Source organism: Mesoplodon mirus (assembly GCF_964341445.2).
Source record: "Mesoplodon mirus genome assembly, chromosome: 12".
Taxonomy (NCBI): Eukaryota; Metazoa; Chordata; class Mammalia; order Artiodactyla; family Ziphiidae; genus Mesoplodon; species Mesoplodon mirus.
The window spans coordinates 74,252,087-74,277,044 of NC_138988.1; the positions used below are offsets into that span (position 1 = coordinate 74,252,087).

Here is a 24,958-nt window from a genome sequence, read left to right on the forward strand (position 1 = left end):
TTAACGCGAGTTCTCCGGCAGCCCCTGGGTTTGGGTGTAGGCTGGCACAGCCCCCATTACCTTCTCCCTTCTGCTCATTTCCTCCTATCATTTCCCTGCACTTTTTGATTCACCAGGCCCTCCCTCACTCAGATCTGCAGGACTCAGGCCTGTGGGAGAGGAGGGCCCAGTGTTAGGAAGTCCGGCGGCCCAGGTGCGAGGAGCAGCAGAGAAAAGAACCAGTCCGTCTGGGGCATCAGCCTCCCGTGGGCCTGAGCGATGGGGAACATCATAGACGGGAAGTCGGTGGAGGAGCTGAGCAGCACCGAGTGCCACCAGTGGTACAAGAAGTTCATGACCGAGTGCCCCTCCGGCCAGCTCACCCTCTACGAGTTCCGCCAGTTCTTTGGCCTCAAGAACCTGAGCCCGTGGGCCAGCCAGTACGTGGAGCAGATGTTTGAGACCTTTGACTTCAACAAAGTGAGCAGGGGTCTGGGTGGGCAGTGCTGGAGGGACGCCCCGCCTCGGCCAGCATGGGGGTGGGGAGAAGAAGGTGTGAGAATGGCTGGAGGAGTGACTTCATTTATCTGGGAGGTCGAGTGTCGACATCAGGGATTCCAGTTTTCTAACGTTCATTGAGCGCCTACTGTGCGCCAGGCACTGGGGGTTCAGAAAGGAATCAGCCATTGTCCCTGCCCTCACTCTCCAGGGGAAGACAGAGGCCCCCGATCAGTGCGCCCAGAGGCCAAACCTATTGGCTTCCTCTGCCTCTTCCACATGCACAGTTTATTCCAGAACAAATATGAACACTTACAAGACAGTCGTTGAGCACCTACTAAGTGCTTGGCACCGTACGTGGTGCTTCTGCACAGGCCATTAGATGCTCACGGGATGCAGGAGGAGGAGGGTGGAGAGTAGAGAGCAGGGTGATGAGCTTCAGCCCGGCTGGTCTGGGGTGGGCAGGCCCATGTTACTTGGGTCACCCATCCCATGATGGCCTGTGGACACTAGAACTGGGGACAGTCAGGGTTGCCGGGTCACTGGGGAACCCAGGCTACTCCAACTCCCAAACACCTGGTGACCTCAGTTCATCCTAAGAGGGATTAAAGGTCTGCGCAGCGGTCAAATTATATGTCTTCCCAAGGAATCACCTGGGTGCATTGGGTAAGGACTTCCTGATAAGATAGAGGGGGCACTGTGAGTTTGGGGCCCTAGTTTTCATCAGCTGGGTGGCCTGGAGCCCATTTCCCCCGCTCTCTGCCTCAGCTTATTCACCTGGATCTGTCTTGGAGGTCGGGAGCATTAGTTAAGGTGTTTCTTGGTGTTTCATAGCAAATCTTCCATTTATCTGGAGCAATTCAGTCAAGATGTACTGGTAGAAGAACGTACATCTACACACCCACCTCCCCACCCCGGCTGGTCCCCACCCCGGCTGGTGTTCCCTTGAAGGTGAGGATGTGATGCTGCCCTATGTCCACTGCACACCAGGGGGAGGTCGTCCAGAGCTTTCCTGGCTCCACTCACTGCCCATAGGGTCCCAACATCATTGTAGGCAGGGCTCCTAGGGAAAGCTGGGGTTCAGAGGCTATTTAAAACTCACTAATGTTTAGGATCAAGGGGCCAAAGCAGATTATGGGCTTTGAGTCCCAGCCTCAAGGGCAGCATTATGGTGCCCAAGGGCTTTCCTGAAAGGGATGCAGGGTCAAAGTACTGGAGCTCAAGATATGGAGACCCAGAGGGATGGCATCATCAGGCTGGTCCCCCAAGATGCTCCAGAAGAAGGGATCTTTCCCGAAAAGGAGGGGGCAGAGTCCATGGTTGAGCCTCAACACCTTATACCCAAACGCACTGAACCAGCTCAGCTTCTTGCCTGTTAAGGAAACCTTCAGAAGGGCCCCCTAAGATTACATGTGTGATACCAGGGAGGGGCAACCCATCAACCCTGTATTTGCCTAACCTGCGTCATTCATATGTCATCTCTTGTCACATGTAAGCACCACCCATACTGTCCCAAACCTGACCTCCTCAATTCCACACACATCCCCACCTTCGGGCCTGGGTGCTGCCTGGGACTCTCTTCCTCCAGAATTCTGCTTGGCTCACACCTTCCCCTGCTGCAAGACTCTGTTCAAATGTCTCCTTCCCACTGACACCTGCCCTGATCTCCTGGTTTCAACCCCATTTAACTAGGACTAGCCCCCACGGTAGCATTTCCTACTCCTCCCCTTTTCCCCCAGAGCATGTCTCATCTTCTAATACATGATACTGAATAACATTTAGTTGCTATGTTTATTGTCAGTTTCTCCTGCTGGAATGTGAGCTCCATGAAGGCAGGGATTTCTGTGTTTCTTGTTCATTGCTGTAGCCTTTGCACCTAGAACAGTGCCTGGAACACAGTAGGTGCTCAATCAATATTTTTATTTGAGTGAATGACTATATGAGAAATTATGAATTTTATGAAATAGCTATATATTATATAATATACACTAATTTAAATACATACCTGCTAATTGTTAAACTGAAGAGCATCTTTGTAACATCTAAAGTGCCTTGTACACACCAATGGGATAAATCACACTTCAGGCAACATTGCTTCCAACCATTATCGCCAGCATAAAGCAGTAGGGCAGGTTAGTTACGAGATAGGACACAGGACTGGGAAGTTTTGATACAGAGAGAAGTTAAACAGGGCAATGCAAACAACAGCCCATGGGTCTTTTTTTTTTTTTTTTTTTTTTGCGGTACGTGGGCCTCTCACTGTTGTGGCCTCTCCCGTTGCGGAGCACAGGCTCCGGACACGCAGGCTCAGCGGCCATGGCTCACGGGCCTAGCCGCTCTGCGGCATGTGGGATCTTCCCAGACCGGGGCATGAACCCGTGTCCCCTGCATTGGCAGGCGGACTCTCAACCACTGCGCCACCACGGAAGCCCTAGCCATTTTTTTTTAATTACAAAAAATTACAAAATTAAAAACTATTTTAATTACCAAAAAATTACAGCTCACTGTAAACGTTTCCAACAATATAGAAAGATAAAAAATGAAAAGCAAAAGTACCCTCACCCTGTGTCCCCATGCCCAGAGGAAACTTCGATAGCAGTCTTCTTGCTTCTCTGAGCGTCGCTGCAGGGGCGCCTGACTCCATCCTGACAACGATCCTGAAAGGAGGGTCGGGCAAGGACTGACTGAGCTAAGGCATATGGGAAAGCCCTTAAACACGGGGAAGCACTCAGCAAATGTTCACTAAGAGTGTGATGCCTACCACGGGGCTCAGGTGGTTAAGGTCTCACCTAAGGCCAAAGGCCAGCACACAATCGGGAGATCTCAGAGGCCTTCATACCCACCCTCTGCCACATCCCTAATAACGCTACCCCAGCCTCTGCTTGCACACTTTCAGTGACAGGGAGGTCATTACTGCACGAGGCTCATTCCACCACGGGCAACCCTGCCTGTTAAAGAGTTCTTGATACTGACCCCAAATCTGCCTCTCAGTAACTTCCTGGTTCCAGAGTCATGGTTGTGAGTAAGTGGAGGAACAGGGACTGGACTCCAAGTCACGTGCTCTGAGTCCAGTGCTTCTTTCCTTACAGTACTCAGCCTCTCTGCATGACAAGGCTTCCCTTTCCCAGCCTCACTTGGCTGGGGGGAGGTGGGCAGAAGCAGGCCTGTGCTCCCTGCTTCTCTGACCCTATTGGTAGGGCTGGCAGGGCCAGGCAGAGGCTCAGCTGCTGAACATTTGGAGGGTCCTGGGGAAATATCCCGCAGGAATGTCTTGCACCACCTTCCCCCTTGGCCAATCCCTCCAAGACTCAATGAGGGCAGCGCCTCCCCCAGGAAGCCTCCCTGCTGCCCTTGCCTGGGTGGGTGCTCCCCTATTCTGTGAGTCCATAATGTCCTGTCCAGATGTGCCGTCACTGAATATACATCATGATGGCACAATGACCTCTTGATAATAATAATAAAAGTAATAGTATAGTGGTAATAACAACAATAACAATAGCTAGCATTTACTGAGTGATTCCTATGTGCCAGGCAGTGTTGAGTGCCTTACACACACGCACTCATTTAAGCCCACGACAATCCCATGGAGGTGGCAGCTGTTATAACTATTACAGATGAGGAAATCGACGGCCAGAGACATATTGAATCCTTTGTCCCAGATCCCACATACTTGAGAGGGTGAGGCCAGGATTCAAACCTGCGTCCTCAACATTGCGCTCCCATCAGGACAGGGTTCTATCTTACGGAGTTCTGAATCCTCGGCCTATCACAGCACGGAGTAGGTGCTCGGTAAGTTTCAAAGAATAAAGGGAAGAATGAGAAAGGCGCTCGGTGCCTCCCCATCTACCTGTACCCCTTATCTCGGTTAGTTAGAGCTCATCCAAACCACGCCCCCATCCCTGGGGAGTCCTTGTCTCTCCTCCCACCTTCACACTCTTACACCCCACCCCGCAAACTGGAAGGCTGAAGTTTGAGGATCACAGGGAAGCAGCCGGTGACGGCTGGAACCAAAATACCTGTGAAGGGATAGCATAAGCCGTTCATACTCTAGGGGAGACTGGTTTATCAAATTTGATAAACCATCCTGCAGCAGGTAGGGTGAGCTATAACGGGCGTCCAGGAGGGCGTAAGCAGGTGGGCGCCAAGGGGGCGGGGCGCGGGTCCGGGCCTGGGCTCAGCGTATCCTGGGGCCCCGGGGGCTCTGAGGGCGGGGTCGGGGCGGGGCCCAGGCAGAGGGGGCTCAGGCGGCCGTGCCCCTCACCCAGGACGGCTACATCGACTTCATGGAGTACGTGGCGGCGCTGAGTCTTGTCCTCAAGGGGAAGGTGGAACAGAAGCTGCGCTGGTACTTCAAGCTCTACGACGTGGACGGCAACGGATGCATCGACCGCGACGAGCTGCTCACCATCATCCGGGTAACTCCAGGTGCAGAGGGCCGGGCAGGGGCGGAGCCAGAGCTGAGAGCCTGGGGCTGGGTCTTAAGGTGGCGGAACAGCGTGCTAGGAAGGGGACAGGATTGGGACTGACTTCCCCTGGGTGGCTCGGCCCTCACCAGCTGCGTGACCCGGGCCAGGTTTCCTCTGCTCTCTGGGCTTCAGTTTCCTCATCTGTACCAAGATCTGTCGAAGCACAGTCCCCGCTCTGCCTGCGGCCTTCAGGCACCTTGATCTGTACTCACCTTACACACACACGCTGTTCGGAGCCTGATGTGCTCGCTCTGCCCCCGCTCCTACCGCTGAGACTAATTAGGACGGGTCGTCTCACTCTTCTTCCCTCCCAGGCCATCCGAACCATTAACCCCTGCAGCGACTCGACCATGACCGCAGAGGAGTTCACCGATACAGTGTTCTCCAAGATTGACGTCAATGGGGATGGTGAGGCCGCGCTGGGGGTCCCCAGGGGAGGGGTCACTGGGGTTGTCACCAGGGTCCCCAGGGGAGAGGGCAGAAGGGGAGAGGGAGGCACAGAAGGGCCGCTGCTGGCCACCTCCTCTGCCTGCCTCCGCCCCGGCCACAGAGCTGGCTTTTGGGGATGCCTGCACCAGACTTTGGTCTCTGGCTCCTTGGCCAGCCTCATTCACAGCCACTTCCTCCAGCCTTGGTTCTGTCCCCCTTACAAGACTGCAGCTCTGGGCCTCGGACAGCAGATGTGAACACCTCCTGCCCATGATGCCCTTTCTCTCTACCCCAGGGGAACTCTCCCTGGAGGAGTTCATGGAGGGCGTCCAGAAGGACCAGATGCTCTTGGACACGCTAACCCGAAGCCTGGACCTTACCCGCATTGTGCGCAGGCTCCAGAATGGAGAGCAGGATGAGGAGGGAGCTGGTGGCAGGGAAAGTGAGGCAGCGGAAGCAGCCGGCTGAGCCCACCGCCCTGCAGTTTCTGTATTGGGGAGGGGTGTGTGGTGGTGCCTGGTGTCTCGTTGTTATAATACTAGATGGAGTCTTCTGAACTCAAAGGCTCAGCTCACCTGCTCGGGGCACGTGGTGGCAGCAGAGGGGCAGGGGTGGGGATTCAGAGCAGGGGACAGGGAGGGACGGTTCCTGAACCCTCTGTGCGACTCAGCTGGTGGTGACCGCTCCCTGCTGGGGGAAGCCTTCAACATCCCTCAGGCTCCTCCCCAGCCCCTTCTGGCCCCTCCCCAGCTTTTACCAGCTCTTCCACTGAGCTTCTCTAGTTCCACGCTCTTCTGGACAGAGAAGCTCTGATGCAGAGGTGGGCTTTCCCGGGACTCTAACGGGATCACACAGATCTGGTGGCTGCGGCCTCCATCTGGGTGCTGTATCACACACCCATCCTGCTCCCAGCATCCCAGAGTGTACTTGTGTGGTCTGTGTTGATTCGTTCCTCCCTTCAACAAGCATTTATCGAACACCTACTTTGTATTAATGCTAGATGTTAGACGTGCAAAGAAGACGACAGTTCTCATCCTCAAAGAACTCACAGGCCAATCATCATTATAATAAAATATGATACTATAGACAGTGCTCCTTTATCCAGAGGAAATCCATATTTATTCAGAAGTGACTGCACAACACCCTCATTCTTCCCCTGCTGGCCCCTCGGTGGCACATGGTGCCACACGGTTCCCCACAGGATTGTGACTCATTGTTTACGGCAAGCGTCCTGACCATCCCTGATCTAGCCTAAATCCCTCTTGCTGCAGTGACACCTGACAGCCAGTTGGGAAGTGGAACAGTCTGTTATAGGTGGGCTCTATCCCCATTCTTTGCACACCCCAACTTTAGGAGCACCTGTCCAAGAACCTGGAGACAGACAGGCTGGAGCAGTTATGACCATTTTTTCAAAGGTGCTCTTTCCTTCTGAACTTTGAGTCTTCGCTTCAGCGGGGTGTGGGGGAAGTTCAGGGAGTAAAAAAAAAATCCAGGGGTGGGAGGGAGCAAACAAGCGGAAAGGTGGGTAAATCCCCAGCTTGCAGAGAGCCCCCTGGGCGGGGAGGAGAGGATGTGTTTCACTCACACCGTCCGCCAGCTGGAGCACAGACATGGAGGGAAGGTGGAGCTCAATGCCTGGGGCAACCTGGAAAAAAAGGGAGTTGACATTTCTGCTTCTTCTCTTGGTGGCTGCCTCTTGGAAAATCCTGGAGGTCAAAGCTGGGAGGGTATTTGGATAGAACTGGGACATTTCCCCAACCTCATTCATATACCATCTTCATGATTTGGGGCATATCTGTGTCCCAGCTGGATTACTATTATTTTTTAATCAACTATTTTTTTACCTTACATTTGTTTCTAAAGGAAACTTTATATGAATATAATGCCCATGAAATCACAGGCTCTACAAATTAGTTTTATTCTTCATACAACACAGAAACATATCTAGTCACATGAGTTCCTTTTCTGAGTTCCTCGGCACCCCATGCAACCAGAGTGACTGCCTTTTATTTATTTATTTTTGGCTGCGTTGGGTCTTCGTTGCTGCGTGCGGGCTTTCTCTAGTTGCAGCAAGAGGAGGCTACTCTTCGCTGCTCAGTAGCTGTGGTGCACGGGCTTAGTTGCCCCGCGGCATGTGGGATCTTCCCGGACCAAGGCTTGAACCCGTGTCCCCTGCATTGGCAGGCAGATTCTTTTTAAAATAAATTTATTTATTTATGGCTGCGTTGGATCTTCGTTGCTGCGCGCAGGCTTTCTCTCGTTGCGGCACGCGGGGGCTACTCTTCGTTGCGGTGTGTTGGCTTCTCACTGCAGTGGCTTCTCTTGTTGTGGAGCACAGGCTCTAGGTGAGCGGCCTTCAGTAGTTGTGGCGTGTGGGCTCAGTAGTTGTAGCTTGCGGGCTCTAGAGCACAGGCTCAGTAGTTGTGGTGCACGGGTTTAGTTGCTCCACGGCATGTGGGATCTTCCCGGACCAGGGCTCGAACCCATGTCCCCCGCATTGGCAGGCGGATTCTTAACCACTGCGCCACCAGGGAAGCCCCAGAGTGACTGCCTTTTAATCTAGTTTATGCACTGGGGTTGCACATAGAGTTTGTATAACAAAAGTAATTCCACGTCTAGAGAATTCCCTCGCGGTCCAGTCGTTAGGACTCCATGCTCTCAGTGCCGAGGGCCTGGGTTCAATCCCTGGTCGGGGAACTAAGGTCCTACAAGCTGTGCAGCGCAGCCAAAAAAAAAAAAGAATTCCACATCTAAAAAAATAATAATCTGAAAACTGCTTGTCTAGCCCAGCCTGCTCACCGTGCAGATGAGACACCAAGGTTAGGGAAAAGAAATGGCCGTCTTGGGTCACACAGCAGTTGGAGGCAAAGCCTGGCCTAGAACCCAGGTTGGCAGGCCCCAGTTCTCCCCAGAGACAGAGTAAATTTTTTTTCCATCCTTTAAGGAGACACATTTGGCTTGTGGGCCTGTGACGGGGAACTGTGGAGGGTCCATTCTGGGGGTGGGGGTTGGAGAGGTGAGTGTGAGGGATGAGGGGTTAGGGAGGGGGAGAGGAGGGTGGAGAGGGGTTGGCAGCAGGGGCTGGGGAGCAGCACCAGGGCAGAGCTGAAACAGCCCCTTTAAGCACAGCTGACCCCCTACAAGGGCAGGAAGACCACGGCCTTACTTGTTGCAAGTTTCCCTCCTGACACCCTTGGCAAGGACAACTTGGAGAGGAAGAGGCAAGAGTCCTCCCCTGAACATTCCTCAGGATCCTGGGGGGATGTAGTTATTATCCATCCCTTCTCCCCAGTTCCTACCTTTTCTTCAGAGTTAACAACACCTGCCAGCCCCACCCTTCTACTAGTCAGTTTCACATTGTGTGGGCATTCTCATTGCTAATTTCATCTATGGAACCCCTACCCCTCAGTTTTCCCTGCTTCCAGCTATGAACCATGTAGGAATTTGTGGAAACCCCACAACCACCTAGCCAAGGCCTAGCTTTCCCAGGAGCAGCTGAAGGGGGAGAGGAAGCCTGTTCCCTTCACCACCCTGTGAATCCTCCCAATGGACCGGGTCCTGTTGGCCACTTCAGACCAACGGCCCCTCCTCTCCCCACTCAGCCCCACCCCCTGCACAGGGGATGCCAGGAAGTCCAAGCCAGGATAAGAGTGCGCATAAGCAGGCTGAGCCAGGGACCCTCCCACTGCTCTGGAAACCTGGTGAGCCTGGAGTCTTGGAGGGCTCCCAGGACCCCGGAGCCCTCAGAACATGGCACTTTTCCGCCTTTGCTGAGAGATCCAGCTACCGGGATTCACATCCATCTGCAGCATCTTCATCACCCACTTGTCACGACGGGCACCTTCAGTGAACTCACTCAGGGACAGCTGGCCTGCACAGGGGTAGGAGAGACGGTCACAGGGGGAATGGAAGAAATGGGGTGGGGGTGAGAGGTGAGGCCTTCTCTCCTTGGGTGCGCCTACACCTTGTACACAGATGAGCCTGCGGCCGCAGGGCCTAAGCTTGGGCCTTGTCGATTCCCTGATTCTCCAGGAGTCACCTGGAACCTTCAAGGGTTTCTTTAAGGGACTTTATTTGCAAGTGAGTTTAAATTTTAATTCTGCCCGCGGTACCCTCAGAATGCTCTTGAGGGCTCTTCTGGGTGTGTTCCCAGCCAGCTGCCTCCCTGTACAGCCTGGGGCTGGGGCTCTGAGCTACGGCGAGGAGAGCCCAAGTAGCTGGCTCTTAAGTACATGACCCCATTTTTTCCTTTCAACCGTTCTTAGCCCCATTTTCCAGGTGAGGAAACTGAGACCAGGCTGAGAGGGTAAATGTAGCACCCTGGTCTGCCCGACTCCAAAGCTTCTCTTCTTCCACTGTGCTTGCCTGGCCTCCATCAGCAACTCCCACAGGAGTTTTAATCACTCTTACAAACCTCACATGCTAGTGACACCCTTGTTATTTTATGTATTCCCCTCTTCACCCATCTCACTGTCAGGAGGTGAAGGGCCTTGCCTAAGGTCACATGGAAAGAAAGTGGGGTGATCCAGGGTGGGTGCCGTGCCCCCCACCCGCCCCACCATCCTCTCTGCCCGTTACCATCTCCGTTCTCATCCACCAGAAGGAAGATCCTGTCCACGACCTCCTCAGGTGTGAGCATCTCGCCGTCCTGCTCAGCCTCCATCTCCACCCTGCAGGCTTTCTTCAGCCTGTAGATGGACTGTGGGAGAGAACCCGGTGGTATCCACAAGACCCTGCATGCCCTGCCCTCTCCCCAGGACCCACATCCCTTGGCAGCTCGTCCCCAGCACTGCCCCCCAGTCTGTGCATCTGAGGACCACGGGACCAAATTAAAAGTGACCCGTGGGTCCCACTGTTCCCTCAGTGTCCCATTGGCCTAATTCCAACCGAGGAGTTCCCGGCTTCACACACCGCCTCAGCCCCACGCCTTTGGCATTTCCACTGTGAGTGTCAGAGCTGACACCCAAAGCCTTTAAGGAGGGATGTGGACGGCACAGTGATGGTCTAAACTCTACACTACAGAGGAAGAAATGGAGATTCAGAGAGGAAAAGAGATTTTAGTGTATTTATAGATGTGTGTGTATGTGTGTGAAATAGGATGACGGGAGAGGGAAAAGCACAGGTGTCTCCCTTGCCCTGTTTCTGGCAATGAGGCAACGTTTGGAACTGAAACGGGGAAGAGACAGACAAATGTGAGGATTATCCTTAGTCCTTGGTTGGGGCTGAGGACAGAGGTGTGCCTTCGGGGTCCCCACAGCCCAGTGCAGCGCCTGGCACAAAGCAGCGCCTGGCACCCCACGGTGCTGGGAGGCTCAGGTGTTACAGGCAGCCCAGCACCTCCTGGTGGATGAACTTGGGCAAACCACACAACCTCCACGGGCTGATTTCCTCATCTGTAAAATGGATGAACAATCCCCTCCTCGGAGTGCAGTTCTGGGGAGTAATAGGCTAATGCAGGTTTCGTGCAGAGTCTGAGCTGTAGTACTTTTTTTTACCCCTTGCTTGTTCTTGCTAGTAGTCAATCAGCTTTGTTAATCTTTTCAAAGAACCAACTTTTGCTTTTGTTGACTTTCCTTATGTATTTGTGTTCTGTTTCATTAATTTCTGCTCTTTATTAGTTCTTTTCTTCTGCTTTCTTTGGCCTTAATTTACTCTTTTTTCTAATTTGTTGAGATGACTTCTTGGATCATTGAATTTCCAGCCTCTCTTATTTTCTAGTATATACTTTTTAAGGCTACCGATGTTTCTGCAAGTCCAGCTTTAGCTGCATTCCACAAGTTTTGTTATGTTTGCATTATTATTCAGTTCACAATACTTTGTGTGTATGTGTGATATTATTGTTTTGATTCATGGAGTATTAGGAAGTGGATTGCCTAATTTCCAAACAGATGGGGATTTTCTCATTCTTTTTGTAATTGATTTCTAGCTTAATTTCACTGTGGTCGGAAAGCACACTCTGAAGGGTTCCAATGCCCCTTCCCACCCCCAGCCCCAGGGGCCCCCACTTCAGCAGCCGGCACTCACACCCCAGCGGGGCCACATGCCCAGGTGCCTGCCCTGCGCCCCCGCCCTGAGCAGACACTGACCTCCACGATGTCCAGCAGCTCCAGGCGGTCAATGAAGCCATTGCGGTCCTTGTCATAGATCTTGAAGGTCCACTTCAGCTTGTGCTCCAGGGTGCCCCTCAGTACAAGGTTCAGGGCTGCCACATACTCCAGGAAGTCGATGGTGTCATCCTGCATTGGGAGTGCGAGCTGTGAGGCTCCCTCCCACTCGCCGCCGGATCTCCCTGGAGCACAGGTGTGAGCCCTAATCTAGGCCACCATCCCTGTAAACTCAGGGCTTTGCATCCTCCTTGCATTCCGTGTGCCTCTGCATCTGTGCTTGTGCTATTCTCTGTCCTGGGATCTATTCCCAGTCTCCATGCTCACCCACTCCTATCTGTCCTTCAAGGCTCAACTCAAGGGTCCCCTCCTCCAGGAAGCCTTCCTTCTCACACCACTTCAGCCACAATGATCTCCCTCTCCCTCTTCTGACACTCCCAGCACCTATCTTCTATTCTACCCTTAAGTGTTTCGTGTGTCTCATTCTCTAGCTACAGTCTATGCTCAGGGAGAAAGGAGAGGGGTTTACATTGCCTTTATCCCTCCTCCATGCCTAGCACAATGCCACTTCCACCCAGAGTCTCATGAATATTTATGAATCAATGAAGAAATGATTAAGTCTGAATTTGAGACTAACATAGTTTTGACAGGAAATTAGAAAGCAGGACCTCACGTATTTCAGGGTCAGGATCTCAGCCCTCCAAATCAAAAATTGGAATTGTTCTCTCTCCCAGGAGTGTCTGTCATTCCCATGACTTTTTTTTTTTAATATAAATTTTTTAAAAAATTTATTTTATTTATTTATTTTTGGCTGTGTTGGGTCTTCATTGCTCCTCGCGGGCTTTCTCTTGTTGCGATGAGCAGGGGCTGCTCTTCGTTGATGTGCGCAGGCTTCTCATTGTGGTGGCTTCTCTTGTTGCAGAGCATGGGCTTTAGGCATGCGGGCTTCAGTAGTTGTGACACGTGAGTTCAGTAGTTGTGGCTTGCGGGCTCTAGAGCACAGGGTCAGTAGTTGTGGTGCACAGGCTTAGTTGCTCCGTGGCATGTGGGATCTTCCTGCACCAGAGCTCGAACCTGTGTCCCCTGCACTGGCAGGTGGATTCTTAACCACTGCGCCACGAGGGGAAGCCCATTCCCATGACTTTGTAATCAGAAATGGCATTGCTGGCCCAGAGCCCCACTGTCCCACTGGGTCAGGTCACTCAGCCCCGGTTCAAGGGGTGCCTGGGTGGGCAAGGTTTGAGCAACAGAAGAACAGGGCCCCAAATGAGGGAAACAGCAAAAGCCTAATGAAAAACCAAGAAAATAAGATGAGCCTACCTGAAGAGTTTTATTCAACATCCTTTATATAATTCCTTCTGGTTCTCCACACTCCTCACAATGTATTTACCTAATTGAGGTTAGACTGTAGCTATAATTTTAGTTCCTGGATTTTTATTTTAAAATTTCCCATGCCTTCAAATTTATTTAAAATCATATCTTTCCTTCTTCTTTTTCAGAGGAATACTGGGAAGTCCCTCTTGCTGAACATGGTTTTGATATTTTATGTGACACAATGAACATCTTTGTGCATATGTATTTTTTCTTATGTCTCTGGTAATTTCTGTAGGGTAGATTCTTAGCAGTTGCTGGTTGTTCCTCACCCCCCACCAGTAGTCTTTTTTTTTTTGGCTGCGTTGGGTCTTCGTTGCTGCGCGTGGGCTTTCTCTAGTTGTGGTGAGCAGGGGCTACTGCGGTGGCTTCTCTTGTTGCAGAGCACGGGCTACAGGCACGCGGCTTCAATAGTTGCAGCATGCGGGCTCAGTAGTTGTGGCACACAGGCTTTGTTGCTCCACGGCATGTGGGATCTTCCCGGACCAGGGCTCGAACCCGTGTCCCCTGCATTGGCAGGCGAATTCTTAACCACTGCACCACCAGGGAAGCCCCTCTATGAATTTTTTAATTGAAATATAGTTGATGTACAATATTATATAAATTCCAGGTGTACAATACAGTGATTCATAATTTTTAAAGATTATGCTCCATTTATTGGAGCATACAATATTGGCTATATTCCCTGTGTTGTACAGTATATCCTTGTAGCTTATTTCATAGGTAATAGTTTGTTCCGCTTAATCCCCTACCCCTGAATTGCCCCTCTCCACTTGTTCTACAAAATTATATCACGTGTAGATACGAATAGCTCTCAACACAAAGAAACTCTCTTGTGTTACCTCTTAAGGGTCACATCTTTCCCCCAACCGTAACACTTGACAACCACGGATCTGTTCTCCATCACAATAATATTTTCACTTTGAGAACGGTATATAAATAGAATCATATAATGTGTAACTCTTTTATTCACTCAGCACAATGCCCTACAGATTCATCTCAGTCACTGCATGCATCAACAGTTCCTTCCTTTTTATTACTGTATGGTGCACCATTGTATGAATGGTCCCTAGTTTGCTTTCTGTTTGCTCATTGAAGGTTATTTGGCTTGTGTCCAATTTTTCTTCCCCAGCTCTACTGAGGTAATAATTGCAAAATAGCCTTTTAAAGAACTCTGTGTAAGATTAAGGTGTACAATGTGATAATTGGTTGTTCTTTAAAAGGCTATTTTCATTAGTAATTATTATTTATTAAGCTTACTAAAAATAGATGTTAGGTTTCTTTTAAAATAAGAATTGGGTAGGAAAATGTGTGCAAAATGGCTGGTAGGGGGCTTCCCTGGTGGCGCAGTGGTTGAGAGTCCGCCTGCCAATGCAGGGAACGTGGGTTCGTGCCCCGGTCCGGGAAGATCCCACATGCTGCGGGGTGGCTGAGCCCGTGAGCCATGGCTGCTGAGCCTGCGCGTCCGGAGCCTGTGCTCCGCAACGGGAGAGGACACAACAGTGAGAGGCCCGCGTACTGCAAAAAAAAAAAAAAAAAAAGGCTGGTATGGATCATCTGTTTTACATACATCATCTCCCTCAGGTCTGTCATCCCCATGTTATGGATGAGGAGACAGAGACTCAGAGGTTGAATAAGTTGCCCGAGAAATTCCCACCCAGCAAGTGGCAGAGCCTTTCAAGCTACATGCCTTCTCCAGTTCATCAGGTTGGGAGAAATGTCTTATTCCATGCAAGGTCTATTACTGTCTAAAAAATGAACCTGGTGTCTAGCACCAAGGGGAGAACAACAAACAAAAAACCACAGACAAATCCCTACTCTCCAGATCTCTAGATTCCCCCACATTCTTTGTCTAGAACCTTCTGTTCTTGTAACATCCTGTCTCACCATGATACGGTTTCCACAAAGACCCCTCGCCTTACCTGAGGCCCACTGTAGAGCAGCCCCTTCCTGACAAGTGATCTCCCCTGCGAGTTTACTTCAAACCCCCCCAACTCTAGGGACTTCCCTGGTGGCACAGTGGTTTAGAATCCACCTGCCAAGACAAGGGGCATGGGTTCGAGCCCTGGTCAGGGAAGATCCCACATGCCACAGAGCAACCAAGCCCGTGCGCCAAACTACTGAGCCTGTGCTCTAGAGCCCACGAGCCACAACTACTGAGCCCACGTGCCACAACTACTGAAGCCCACGCGCCTAGAGCCTGTGCTCTGCAACAAGAGAAGCCACCGCAATGAGAAGACTGCACACCTCAACAAAGAGTAGGCCCTGCTCGCCGCAACTAGAGAAAGCCCGCACACAGCAATCAAGATGCAGCCAAAAATAAATAAATAAAATAAAAATTAAAAAATTTTAAAAAAAGAAATAGAAACCCCCCCCCCCGGACCAGCTCTGGAAAGCTTCCAGCTGGGGCTAATCTCATCCACTGCACACCAGCTCTCATCAGCTTCAATTACCCACAGGGGCCCAAGATCATGGAAATGCCTGTCTACTCAAGAGCTGGAGCAGAAGTGACAGGAACGTGATCTGCTCTATGGGATTACCTGCCTTGTTTCTCCCTGAATGGGCTGCACTGGTGAACTAACCCTGACCCCCAACACTCCTTACATAAGGATCCCGAAGGACATTTGAGCTTCATCCTTCCTTTTCTTCCATCCAGTGCATCACAGGCAAGCACCAGAGACGAGTGTTACTACCACCACCAGGAGGGGGCGCAGCAGCAGCAGAGACCAGGTACTCCTACCTCCTTGCCTCCACCAAAACCCCGTTTCCACGACCTCAGATTTTGACGTGTGAGCAAGATCTATGAGCTCTTTTGATTTTATTTGCCCCAGAAATCTCAGACCAACTGCCTAGAAACAAGACTTGCTGATACAAAGATTGTGCCAAGGTGGAAAGTGGAGTCGGGTGGAGGTTTGGAGACACAAAGTGGGAAAAGAAAAGAAAGAAGGCTCAGTCCCTGACAGAGGAGCTGAAAACACCTGCCTGGAATGCTCTTCCTTACGGCAGGAGGCCAAGTAATAAATAGAGGTGGGACGGTGGAGTTACAAAATTATCAGCTGAGGCCAAACCCAGAGGATGAGCACTTGATGAGCAACAGGAAATTTACTTAGTCTCAAAGTATCTCCCTATAAGATGCTTATAAATTACAAAGGAAAAATAGTCACTTTACAGTGGTGGAACCTGGCAGAACACCATGTATCCAAGTGATCGAAGTGAACCGCTCCACTAATGGGACAAACCAACATCACGTGCCCCATGACATGATGCACTCAGGAGGACACAGCATCTCTTCTGGGGCATTTCTGCCAGAAGTGTAACCTGAATCTCATCACGAGGCAACATGGGACAAACCCAAATCACTGGTCTGCAGTCTTCGAAAATGTCAGAGTCAAATAAGATAAAGAAAGTCTGAGATTAAAGTTTCCAAATTAAAGGCTAAGAAAGAGACAGGACAAGTAAATGCAATGTGTGATCAAACGAAAAAAAAAAAAAAGGTTTTAATGGATGTCACCAGGACAACTGACCAAACTTGAATATGGATTGTCGATTAGATAAGAGAATTTATTACTGTTGAATTTCCTGGTTTGATCACTTATTAGGTTAATAGAATGCCCTTGGTCTTAGAAAATACACACTAGAATACTTGGGTAAAAGGTTGTGATGTCTATAATTTTCTCTCAAAAATATGTATGTATATTTATATGCACAATATACACATATATGTATATATTATGTGTATGTATATATACATAAATACATAATACATTACACGGAGAGAATGGTAAAGCAAATGAGGCAAAATGTAAACAGTTGGGGAATTTGGATAAATTGTACATGGGAATTAATTGCACTATTATAATTTTGCTGTAAATTTAAAATCATACCAAAATTAAAAGGTTGTTTTAAAAACAATTGATGAATATTATATGCTGATTTATAGGAGGAGATTAGGTATAAGAGGTCAGCCATATTATTCCCAGGGGCTTCATAATCCCTTTGAGATCCTGAATTGTTATTATACTGAATTTTAAATGAATTTGAGGAAGATTGATAAATCTATGATAGTGACTCTTGCCATATATGACCTATTTGTTTACTTTTCTTGTGACATTCAACACTTAGAAAAATCATTTTCTCTCTGAAAGAAACCCAACAAACTGCCTTCTGGGCAGGAGCGCTTGCCTGGGACTCGGGACCCCTGAGTATATGATCTTGGTCAATCAATTCACTGAATCTGCAATAACAACCTCTGCCTGTTCCCTCCCAGGGCTGCTGCCGCCTCAGAGGTGCCTGTGGAGAGGAGCTCTGAGAAGGCTGAAGCTCACTCTGGGCCCCGAGATAAGGTTCATCTCCAAGGAGGTTTCTGTTGCAGGGAATGACGCTGACCCCGCCCTCCCGCCCCCTATAGGCGATGAGGAGATGTGCACTGACCGGTACCAGGGTCAGGTTGGGACCTGAAGAAGCCTTCCCAGTGACTCTCTCTAGAAAGTGAAGCTCTCCCCCTACAAAGAAGTGGGATACCCACCGCTCTCTCCAGATTAATTATCTAGGTCCAACCCACCTCCCCCTCAATTTGGGGGACTGAAATAGGTATCTGAGGCAAACCTAATGGTTTAGAGTACTGCGGAGGCGCTGGACTGGATGGCCTTAACTAATGAGGGGATTTCAATGTTTGAATTCAGTTCCCAGGTGCGCATTTACAAAATATATTATCTTCTTAGCTCCTGGTGCCATCCAAGGGCTGGAAGAAACCTTGTGGATGGATGATTTCATGGAATCTTTTATGGCTTGAAGAGTAGAAAGGGGATTTTGCAATAATCCGTCCAACCTCCAAGTCCATCAAGGAGCCTCCTCCAGCTTTCTGGGTGGGAAGAGCTGACCGGTCTCAATTCGAAGGACCTCAACAAGGGGGCGCTCACGACCTGTTCCAAGATAGCTCCGCCCATTTAGGGCAGCTCTGGAGCCCCTTATCTTTACAGCGAGGGGTGCTCTGGTGGGTGTGAAAAACCAGGTCCTCCGGCTACGGAGCCCTGTCCATAAATACACGCAGAGAGGGCTGGACCGTGCGCCTTTCTGCAGAATCTCCCCTCAGCTCTCAGGAAGAAGGCCAGTCACATGAGAGCGGAGAGGTGGAGGGGAGGAAGAGAAGACTGAAAGAGGAATGATGGGGAGAAGAGTTGGGGGGAACAGTGAGACAGAAAGGGCGAGAGGGGATGGAGAGAAACGAAGAGCAGAGGAAGAGCAGGAGGACTGGGGAACGGAGCTCCCACTGAGGATGCTCCTTTAGCACCGGGATGAGACCTGAGCCATCGGTCCTCCCCCTCAGGGCGCCTTACCCCGTTCTTGTCGAAAGCTCGGAACATGCCCTCTACATACTGGGTGGCCTCCTCGTTGCCCGCGACCCTGAAGAAGCGCTTAAACTCGTGCATGAAGAGCGTGCCGCTGGGGCACTCCTCCAGGAACTTCCTGTACCACTCCTGCAGCTCCGCCACGTCCATCGCGCCGTTCTCCTCTGCCTCCTCCCAGCTGAACTGCTGCCCCATCCTGGCCCCCGGGGACGTCAGCGAGCAAGGGTCTGTGCTTCCTCCCGGGCTTCTGCCAATGGATTCCTTAGGCGAGGGCCCTCTTCCTCCCTTTCCTCCTCTTAGCCAGGCTCTTCATCATCTCCTAGCCAACAGAACAGGACGGGCAGTGCAGGGGGCTGGCAGCGAGGGGGCGGGACCAGGCCAGCTAAGCGCCCTAAGGTCATTAGAAGATTCCCCTGCAAGGTCTGACCTCCAGTCAGCTAAGCTCCCCCAGCCTCACCCCTCCCTTTAGGCTCATCAACTACTCAACTAAGCTGCCGGGCAGATTCTGAAGAGGGAGAAGGGGAGGACACTGAGAAGTAGGCAGATGGAGGGGGAGTCGAGAAGACAGGCTGAGACCCTCCCATCTCACACGTGCTCCCTGTCCCTTTCCGTTGGACACCAGGCTGCTCCAGGGAGGCCCATCGTGGAGATACAGGAGACTCTGAAGTCCAGAGAGGAAGCAAGGCCAACTCCTAGCCCATAAAACAGAACCACTGGTGAGCTGGGGCTTGCCCTTCACTTGGCCTAATGAGAAGCAGCAGGATCTATGATGCGAAGGGCTCTGGGTGAGCACTTCTGTCCCCAGGCTAGCTCAGTCCCCAGCACCATATCTGAAGCTCCTTTACAGATCACACCCTTGAGTCTTGGAAGTTCTCCATCTCCCAGTTTAAAGTACAAATACGTCCCTCCTACACCCTTCATCCAAGACCTATCAGCAGGGCTCTTCCCACTTTTTCTCCAAAGTATAAACACATGAGAAGGATCTGGGAGCGTGGCTTAACTTATCTCTGAAGGCTCTTACTTTTATATTAAAGGTTCATGCGAATTTGGCTTTGAAAATTATTTTTATTTATTTATTTTGGCCATGCCGCTTGGCACGCAGGATCCTAGCTCCCCAACCACGGGTCGAACCTGCATCTCCTGTGTTAGAAGTGTGGAGTCTTAACCACTGGACCACCAGGAACGTCCTGCGAATTTGTTTTTGAATCAGTTATATACTCATGCTTATGTTAATGGAATATAAAAATGACACGTCTAAGAAATCAGAAAACCTGGAACGCTAATTTTTTTTGAGATTTTAGGGGCAGTCCTTCCAGTGTGTCTCATAATCTCAGGCGCAGCACTGCCTGCCTCCCACTGTATGTTCATTCCTGAATTGCTTTGTACATTCCAGTCTCTCTCTCTCTCTCTCTCTCTCTCTCTCTCTCTCTCTCTCTCTCGTTCTCGCTCGCTCTCGCTCTCAGGTCCCTGCCTCCAGACGTCCCTAATCTCTCAAAGTTCTTCTAATTTCCTTGCCATCCCTGAAGGTGGAACCCCGCTTCCTCTGTCATCCTTTCAAGTGCCGATGGGTTTTTCTCCCAAATCCCACGTGCCTCCGGGTCTGGAGGTTAAGGCTGGTCTCCTCCTTGTTCAGCTGTTGCCTCTACCTTTCCTCTTTTCTCCCTCAGAAATGCCAGTGCCTTCGAGGCCACGTCTGACCCTCCCATCTTGTACTTGTCCTTATTGTCATCATTCACTGGTGATGTCACCATTCGTCCCAAAGCATCAGGTGGACAGCTGGTCCCTCCCACTCTGGCCTCAAAGGTTCTTATCTCCCCAGTTCCCAAGAGCTTTTCTTCCACCCCACCTTGGCCCCCATTCACTGTGGTCCCTGGGCCAGCAGCTGCAACATCTGAGAGTCTGTTAGAAATGCAGAGTCTCAGGCCCCTCCTCCCCTAGTGAATCTGAAACTTGGGGTTGCGGGGCCACAGTCTGTGTTTTAAAAAGCTCTCCAGGTGCTTCCACGGCACGTGAAGTCTGAGAATGTCTACCGGAGGCCTTGCTACCATGAATTTCTCTACTGATGGTCTGAAATGTTCAAACACCGTCATCGCCTCTCCTTCCACTCACTTACATTAACAGCTTCACTCCAGCAACGCACCAGCCCTGTTGAGACTTCCAACCCATCTATCACTACGCTTTTTAGCATCTGTCACATTCTCACTTTCCTTCTTATCCTTACACACAGCCCAGAACTCGTCATTTCCTTGCCATGACCTTGACCTTTGCACCCCTCTCTCCCTCTAACTACTCGCTTGGCAAAACCTGACCCTGGCTACAGCTATCCCCTTAACTAGGCACTAACACCTCATCTGCACCCGAGGCTGAACACAGCTGGAAAAAGTCAGAAAATCACACTGGCCGCACACACTTCAAATAATGCCGGACAGTTGTACTGCACGCTCTCCTCTGCTGACTTGAGTCCCTTCTCCCCAAGATGACTCTTCCACCACGCTTCCTGCCCTCAAAACTTCCCCTCGCTCCCACGTTCAACTGATGACCTTGTCACATCCTTCACTTCACAGAGAAGCAGATGCATCTGACAACCACCTCATCCTCCCATAGCAGACACACCTCTCTGCACCTGTGCTCACATACCCGGCCCCTCTTCCTGGTTCGATGGACGCAGCGTCCCTTTCCCACTTCTCCCCGTCAGCTCCTCCAGTTGGTTTCTAGATGTCACCTCCCTTTGCCTACTCAAGCACTTCATGTCCACAGTAATCCCTTTCTATTCTGCACCCTCCATTTATCCTTCTGTAATGGATCATTCCCGTTTGCAGATGTGCTTTAATATCACCTTTATGAAAACAAGATTAAACAAAACAAAGATTCTTCCTTGATCCCACATTCAGGATCCTATTGTGACTTTTTTGGGCCTACTCACGTTTGCCTTCATGGGTCACAAGATTAATACTGATAATTAAATATTAAATAAGGAAATATTAAAAGTGCTATTTTATCTATCATTCATTGGTAAAAAGATGAATATAATCCAGTCCAGTCCAGGTTGCATTATATTAATTCTTTCTTCTGGTTTTGAAAATTAAAACATTTAAAAGAAATTAAAAATATTGTGGGCCCAGGGACTTCCCTGGTGGCGCAGTGGTTAAGAATCCGCCTGCCGATGCAGGGGACATGGGTTCAAGCCCTGGTCCGGGAAGATCCCACATGCCACGGAGCAACTAAGCCCATGCACCACAACTACTGAGCCTGCACTCTAGAGCCTGAGAGCCACAACTACTGAGCCCACGTGCCACAACTACTGAAGCCCGCGCACCTAGAGCCTGTGCTCCGCAACAAGAGAAGCCACTGCAATGAGAAGCCCACGCACTGCAATGAAGAGTTGCCCCCACTCACTGCAACTAGATAAAGCCCGCGTGCAGCAACGAAGACCCAACACAGCCAAAAAGAAAATAAAGAAAAATAAATAGTGTGGGCCCTAGGTACTGTGCCTACTGGATCCACTGGCCCTGCCAACTCCTACTCCCCTCCAGCCACTGTCATAACTTTGGCTCCCGTGACAACAAAACCCCTTGTGGAAGATGTTATTTTCTGAAACTGGCACAGCAGTAGGTGTGGTCTCCCATGTTCCTTCCATCAAGGGGAAGAGTCTATTTCTCCCTCTCTTCAAGCTGGATGGGACTTTATGGTACTCAATGAAGAGAATGGGCAGAAGTGACACTATGTGACTTCCGAGACTAGGTCATCAAAGGCGACAGGGTTTGTGCCTGGCGCTCCCTCGGGACTTGCCCGGGGAACGCAGCCACCATATTGTGGGGAAGCCCAGAGCACACGCAGGGCTTCCAGCTGACAGTCAGCCTCAACCACCAGGCTGAAGGAGTCAGTGAACCTGTAGATGCCTCCAGGCCTGGCCTTCCAGCACCCCAGCTGATACCAAATGGAGCAGATAGTATTCCCAAACTGCAGATCTGCATGCAAAGTAGGTGTTGTCATGAAGCCATGAAGTGTCAGGCATTTTTTAAGGTAGCAGTAGATAACTGAACCTGTTTTGCATCCTCTGCATTTCTTATTCTCTCCTCAACTTACTCCAATTGGATACGCATCCCCATCACTCCATGGAGAAGGCTTTACAGTGGTCACCAATGACCTACTTTTCTTACTCAACCTGCCAGCAGATTCAGCACAGCTCACCAAGTGAGTTCTTCCTTCAAACACCTTAGGTTTCAAGGACCCACATGTGATTTCACTCCAATCTCACTGACTGCACATCTCCTTTGCCAGCACCTCCTCCCTTTAAACAAATCTCTTCCTGCTTGGGCTTCCCAGGCTTGTCCTCAGTACCATTCTCCCGTCTACTCACATGCTCTCCCCAGAGAGCTCATTCACCCTCAACATTACATACCATTTGTAGATTCCAGATTCATGAGCCCAGCTGTCTACTGGACAGCTCAACTCAGATCACAAACTTAGCAAGGCCGAAGCCAAAGTACTGATTTCCTTCCCAAATCCCTCCTCAACCCTTCTCAACTTCAGTCACGGCATCACCATTTATCTAGCTGCCTAGGCCAAAAATGAGGAGTCATCCCTGAGTCCTCTCTTTCTCTTAGATCTCATTTCAATCTATTAGTAGGTCATTCCATCGGCTCCACCTCCAAACTTATTCTGAATCCAACCACTTCCCATCCCCTCCATCATTTCTGCAGCTCTGGTCCAGGCCACGTCCTCTCACTGGTCCACTGCAGCAGTCCTAACTGGCCTTCCTGCCCCCACCTTTCCATCACCTCCCTCCTTCCAGTCCACACCCAGCAGCCAGAGGAGTGTGTTCTAAAGCGTAAATCAGATCCTATCACTGTCCTGCTCCAAACCCTTCCGTGGCTTCCCACTGAAACTCAGGATAAAATCCACACTCCTTCCCATGGCCGTGATGCACTCTAGGATCCTCCTATTTCATCTTCATGTTACTCTGCCCTATCCACAGACACACCACACTCACTGGGCCTTAGCACTGATGGGTCCTGCTGCTTGGAATGCTCTTCCCCAGACCCTCATATGGCTGCCTCCTTCCTGACATTCTCCCCTTGGGAAAGAGAACTTTCCCAACCTCACCTCAAATAGCTACTGAAGTAATTCTGACATTATCCTACTTTATTTGCTTCATAGTGCTTAACTGCTTATGAAATGATATTATTATTTTTTCCCCTAGCATGTCTTCCTCACTAGAATCTAAGATCCTTGAGGAGAGGGACTTCAACATACACATTGCAGAATTTCCAAAACCTAGAACAGTGCTTGGCACAAACAAGGAGTTCTTGGCAGAAACAAGACTTGTTGAGTAACTGAGCAAAGTGCTTGACACACGGTCACAGCTGAATTCACGTGTGCTACTCTTAATTTTACAAGACAACAGCTCTTGATTCCTTTGAGAATGCCTGGGTTAGCAGATTTTTTTTTTTCCCCCTTGTTGCGCTATGCGGCATGCGGGATCTTAGTTCCCCAACCAGGGATGGAACCTGTGCCCCCTGCAGTGGAAGCGCGGTGTCCTAACCACTGGACCACCGGGGAATTCCCTAGCAGATATTTGTCCATGGGAAAACATAATGGGATTTTAGCACTGGAAGAGGTCTCCAGTGATTTTTCTAACTTGTCCCCATCTCATCACACCTGAAGACAGCATATGCAATCCACTGCTGTGGGTACCTGTGCTCAAGAGACCGTTTGAATGAAACAGAACTTGATTTAGCCTCTGGCAGAGGAATCTAAAATTCAATTGGCTTTTCATGTGGGTCAGTTGCCCATGACCTGCCCTTAAATACTGCTGAGCTGTTGAGGTATAAATATATCAGTTTTTAAGAGGATTAGGACCCCACAGAGAACAACAGTGTGAAGTGAGTAACAACAGTAATGCTTTAAGGAGGACAGGGTTAGGAACTGAGCAGGGATTTGCAAAGAGAACCCTGGGGATCGCAGGCATTCAGCCATAAGCCTGGCTCCAGGGGTAAAGAAATGCGTGTGAGCAACAAACCAGTGTCTGCAGAGCCTGAGATGGGCCTGGCGCAAAGCCCCAGGGTTAACTGTCTCCATGCCAGGGTTCCTATAACCCAGTAGGCCCCTCCTTGCTGAAGCTTAAACTCTCCTGTTGCTGCCTCAGTCAGTCAGGACCAATGTCAGCCTTGAGACCACAGGGATCGCGCTGTGGGTTATGCTTCTTGCCTTTATTCATACACATTTACATCTTTTATTCTTTATTTTCCCCCAGTCAATCTCTTTACTTCTAAGCCTTAGGGGAAATGAGTAGCACACTTTGCTAATGTGCAAGGGGAAATAAATCTGGATTTTAGGTTTGAATAGTCTGCATTTAATGTGTGGGCATTTGAGTACATCCTAGCCTTTAAAAATTAGGTTCTGAGGCTCTGTCTTCACTAACCTGAACTCAGACAAATCAGTTTCACCTTTTTGTCTCAGTTTCATCTGTCAACTGAAAGGGCAATTGAGCGGGCAAGTCAAACTTAGTTTTCTCTCTTATAAAATGGGGATAATAGTAACTACTTTATTGGGTTGTTATAAAGATTAAATAAGATAATATCTGTAAATGCTTGGCATAATGTATGGTGGTTATAATAAGCATGCTACATGTTTTCTCATCTAAATTAAATTTTGCAACCACTGTAAGGTGTTATCCTCACCTTAGAGATACCCTGAAGTCCTTTCCAGCTGGTTTTTAAACAGTACAGCACACAAGCATCTGCAGTATCATCAAATTTGT

The 24,958-nt window shown here is 50.0% G+C and overlaps 2 protein-coding genes across 2 annotated transcripts; one reads left to right on the forward strand and one right to left on the reverse strand.

The window, feature by feature from the left end:
* Window positions 1–258: 258 nt before the first annotated feature.
* LOC309813432 (guanylyl cyclase-activating protein 1) lies at window positions 259–5,840 on the forward strand (the record flags this gene model as incomplete). Its single annotated transcript, XM_082638291.1, has 4 exons — window positions 259–459; window positions 4,743–4,892; window positions 5,258–5,351; window positions 5,668–5,840. The coding sequence occupies 4 exons, from the start codon at window positions 259–261 to the stop codon at window positions 5,838–5,840; spliced, it is 618 nt and encodes a 205-aa protein (XP_082494417.1).
* Window positions 5,841–7,667: 1,827 nt separating this feature from the next.
* On the reverse strand, window positions 7,668–24,952 carry GUCA1B (guanylate cyclase activator 1B). Its single transcript, XM_082639762.1, has 6 exons — window positions 24,879–24,952; window positions 18,184–18,514; window positions 11,459–11,608; window positions 9,951–10,071; window positions 9,071–9,243; window positions 7,668–8,084 (listed from the first exon to the last, which is right to left on the reverse strand). Exons 2-5 carry the CDS (start codon window positions 18,388–18,390, stop codon window positions 9,116–9,118), a joined length of 606 nt encoding a protein of 201 aa, XP_082495888.1. The 5' UTR covers window positions 18,391–18,514; window positions 24,879–24,952; the 3' UTR covers window positions 7,668–8,084; window positions 9,071–9,115.
* Window positions 24,953–24,958: the final 6 nt, after the last annotated feature.

Bases quoted from the DNA above. Each gene is read 5' to 3' on its own strand.
- GUCA1B (XM_082639762.1), bottom strand. From the start codon at position 18,390: ATGGGGCAGCAGTTCAGCTGGGAGGAGGCAGAGGAGAACGGCGCGATG. The intron at 11,609-18,183 runs GTAAGGCGCCCT...CTCCCAATGCAG, and splicing joins GAGCTTTCGACAAGAACGGG to GATGACACCATCGACTTCCT. The intron at 10,072-11,458 runs GTCAGTGTCTGC...TCTCTCCCACAG, and splicing joins AGCTGCTGGACATCGTGGAG to TCCATCTACAGGCTGAAGAA.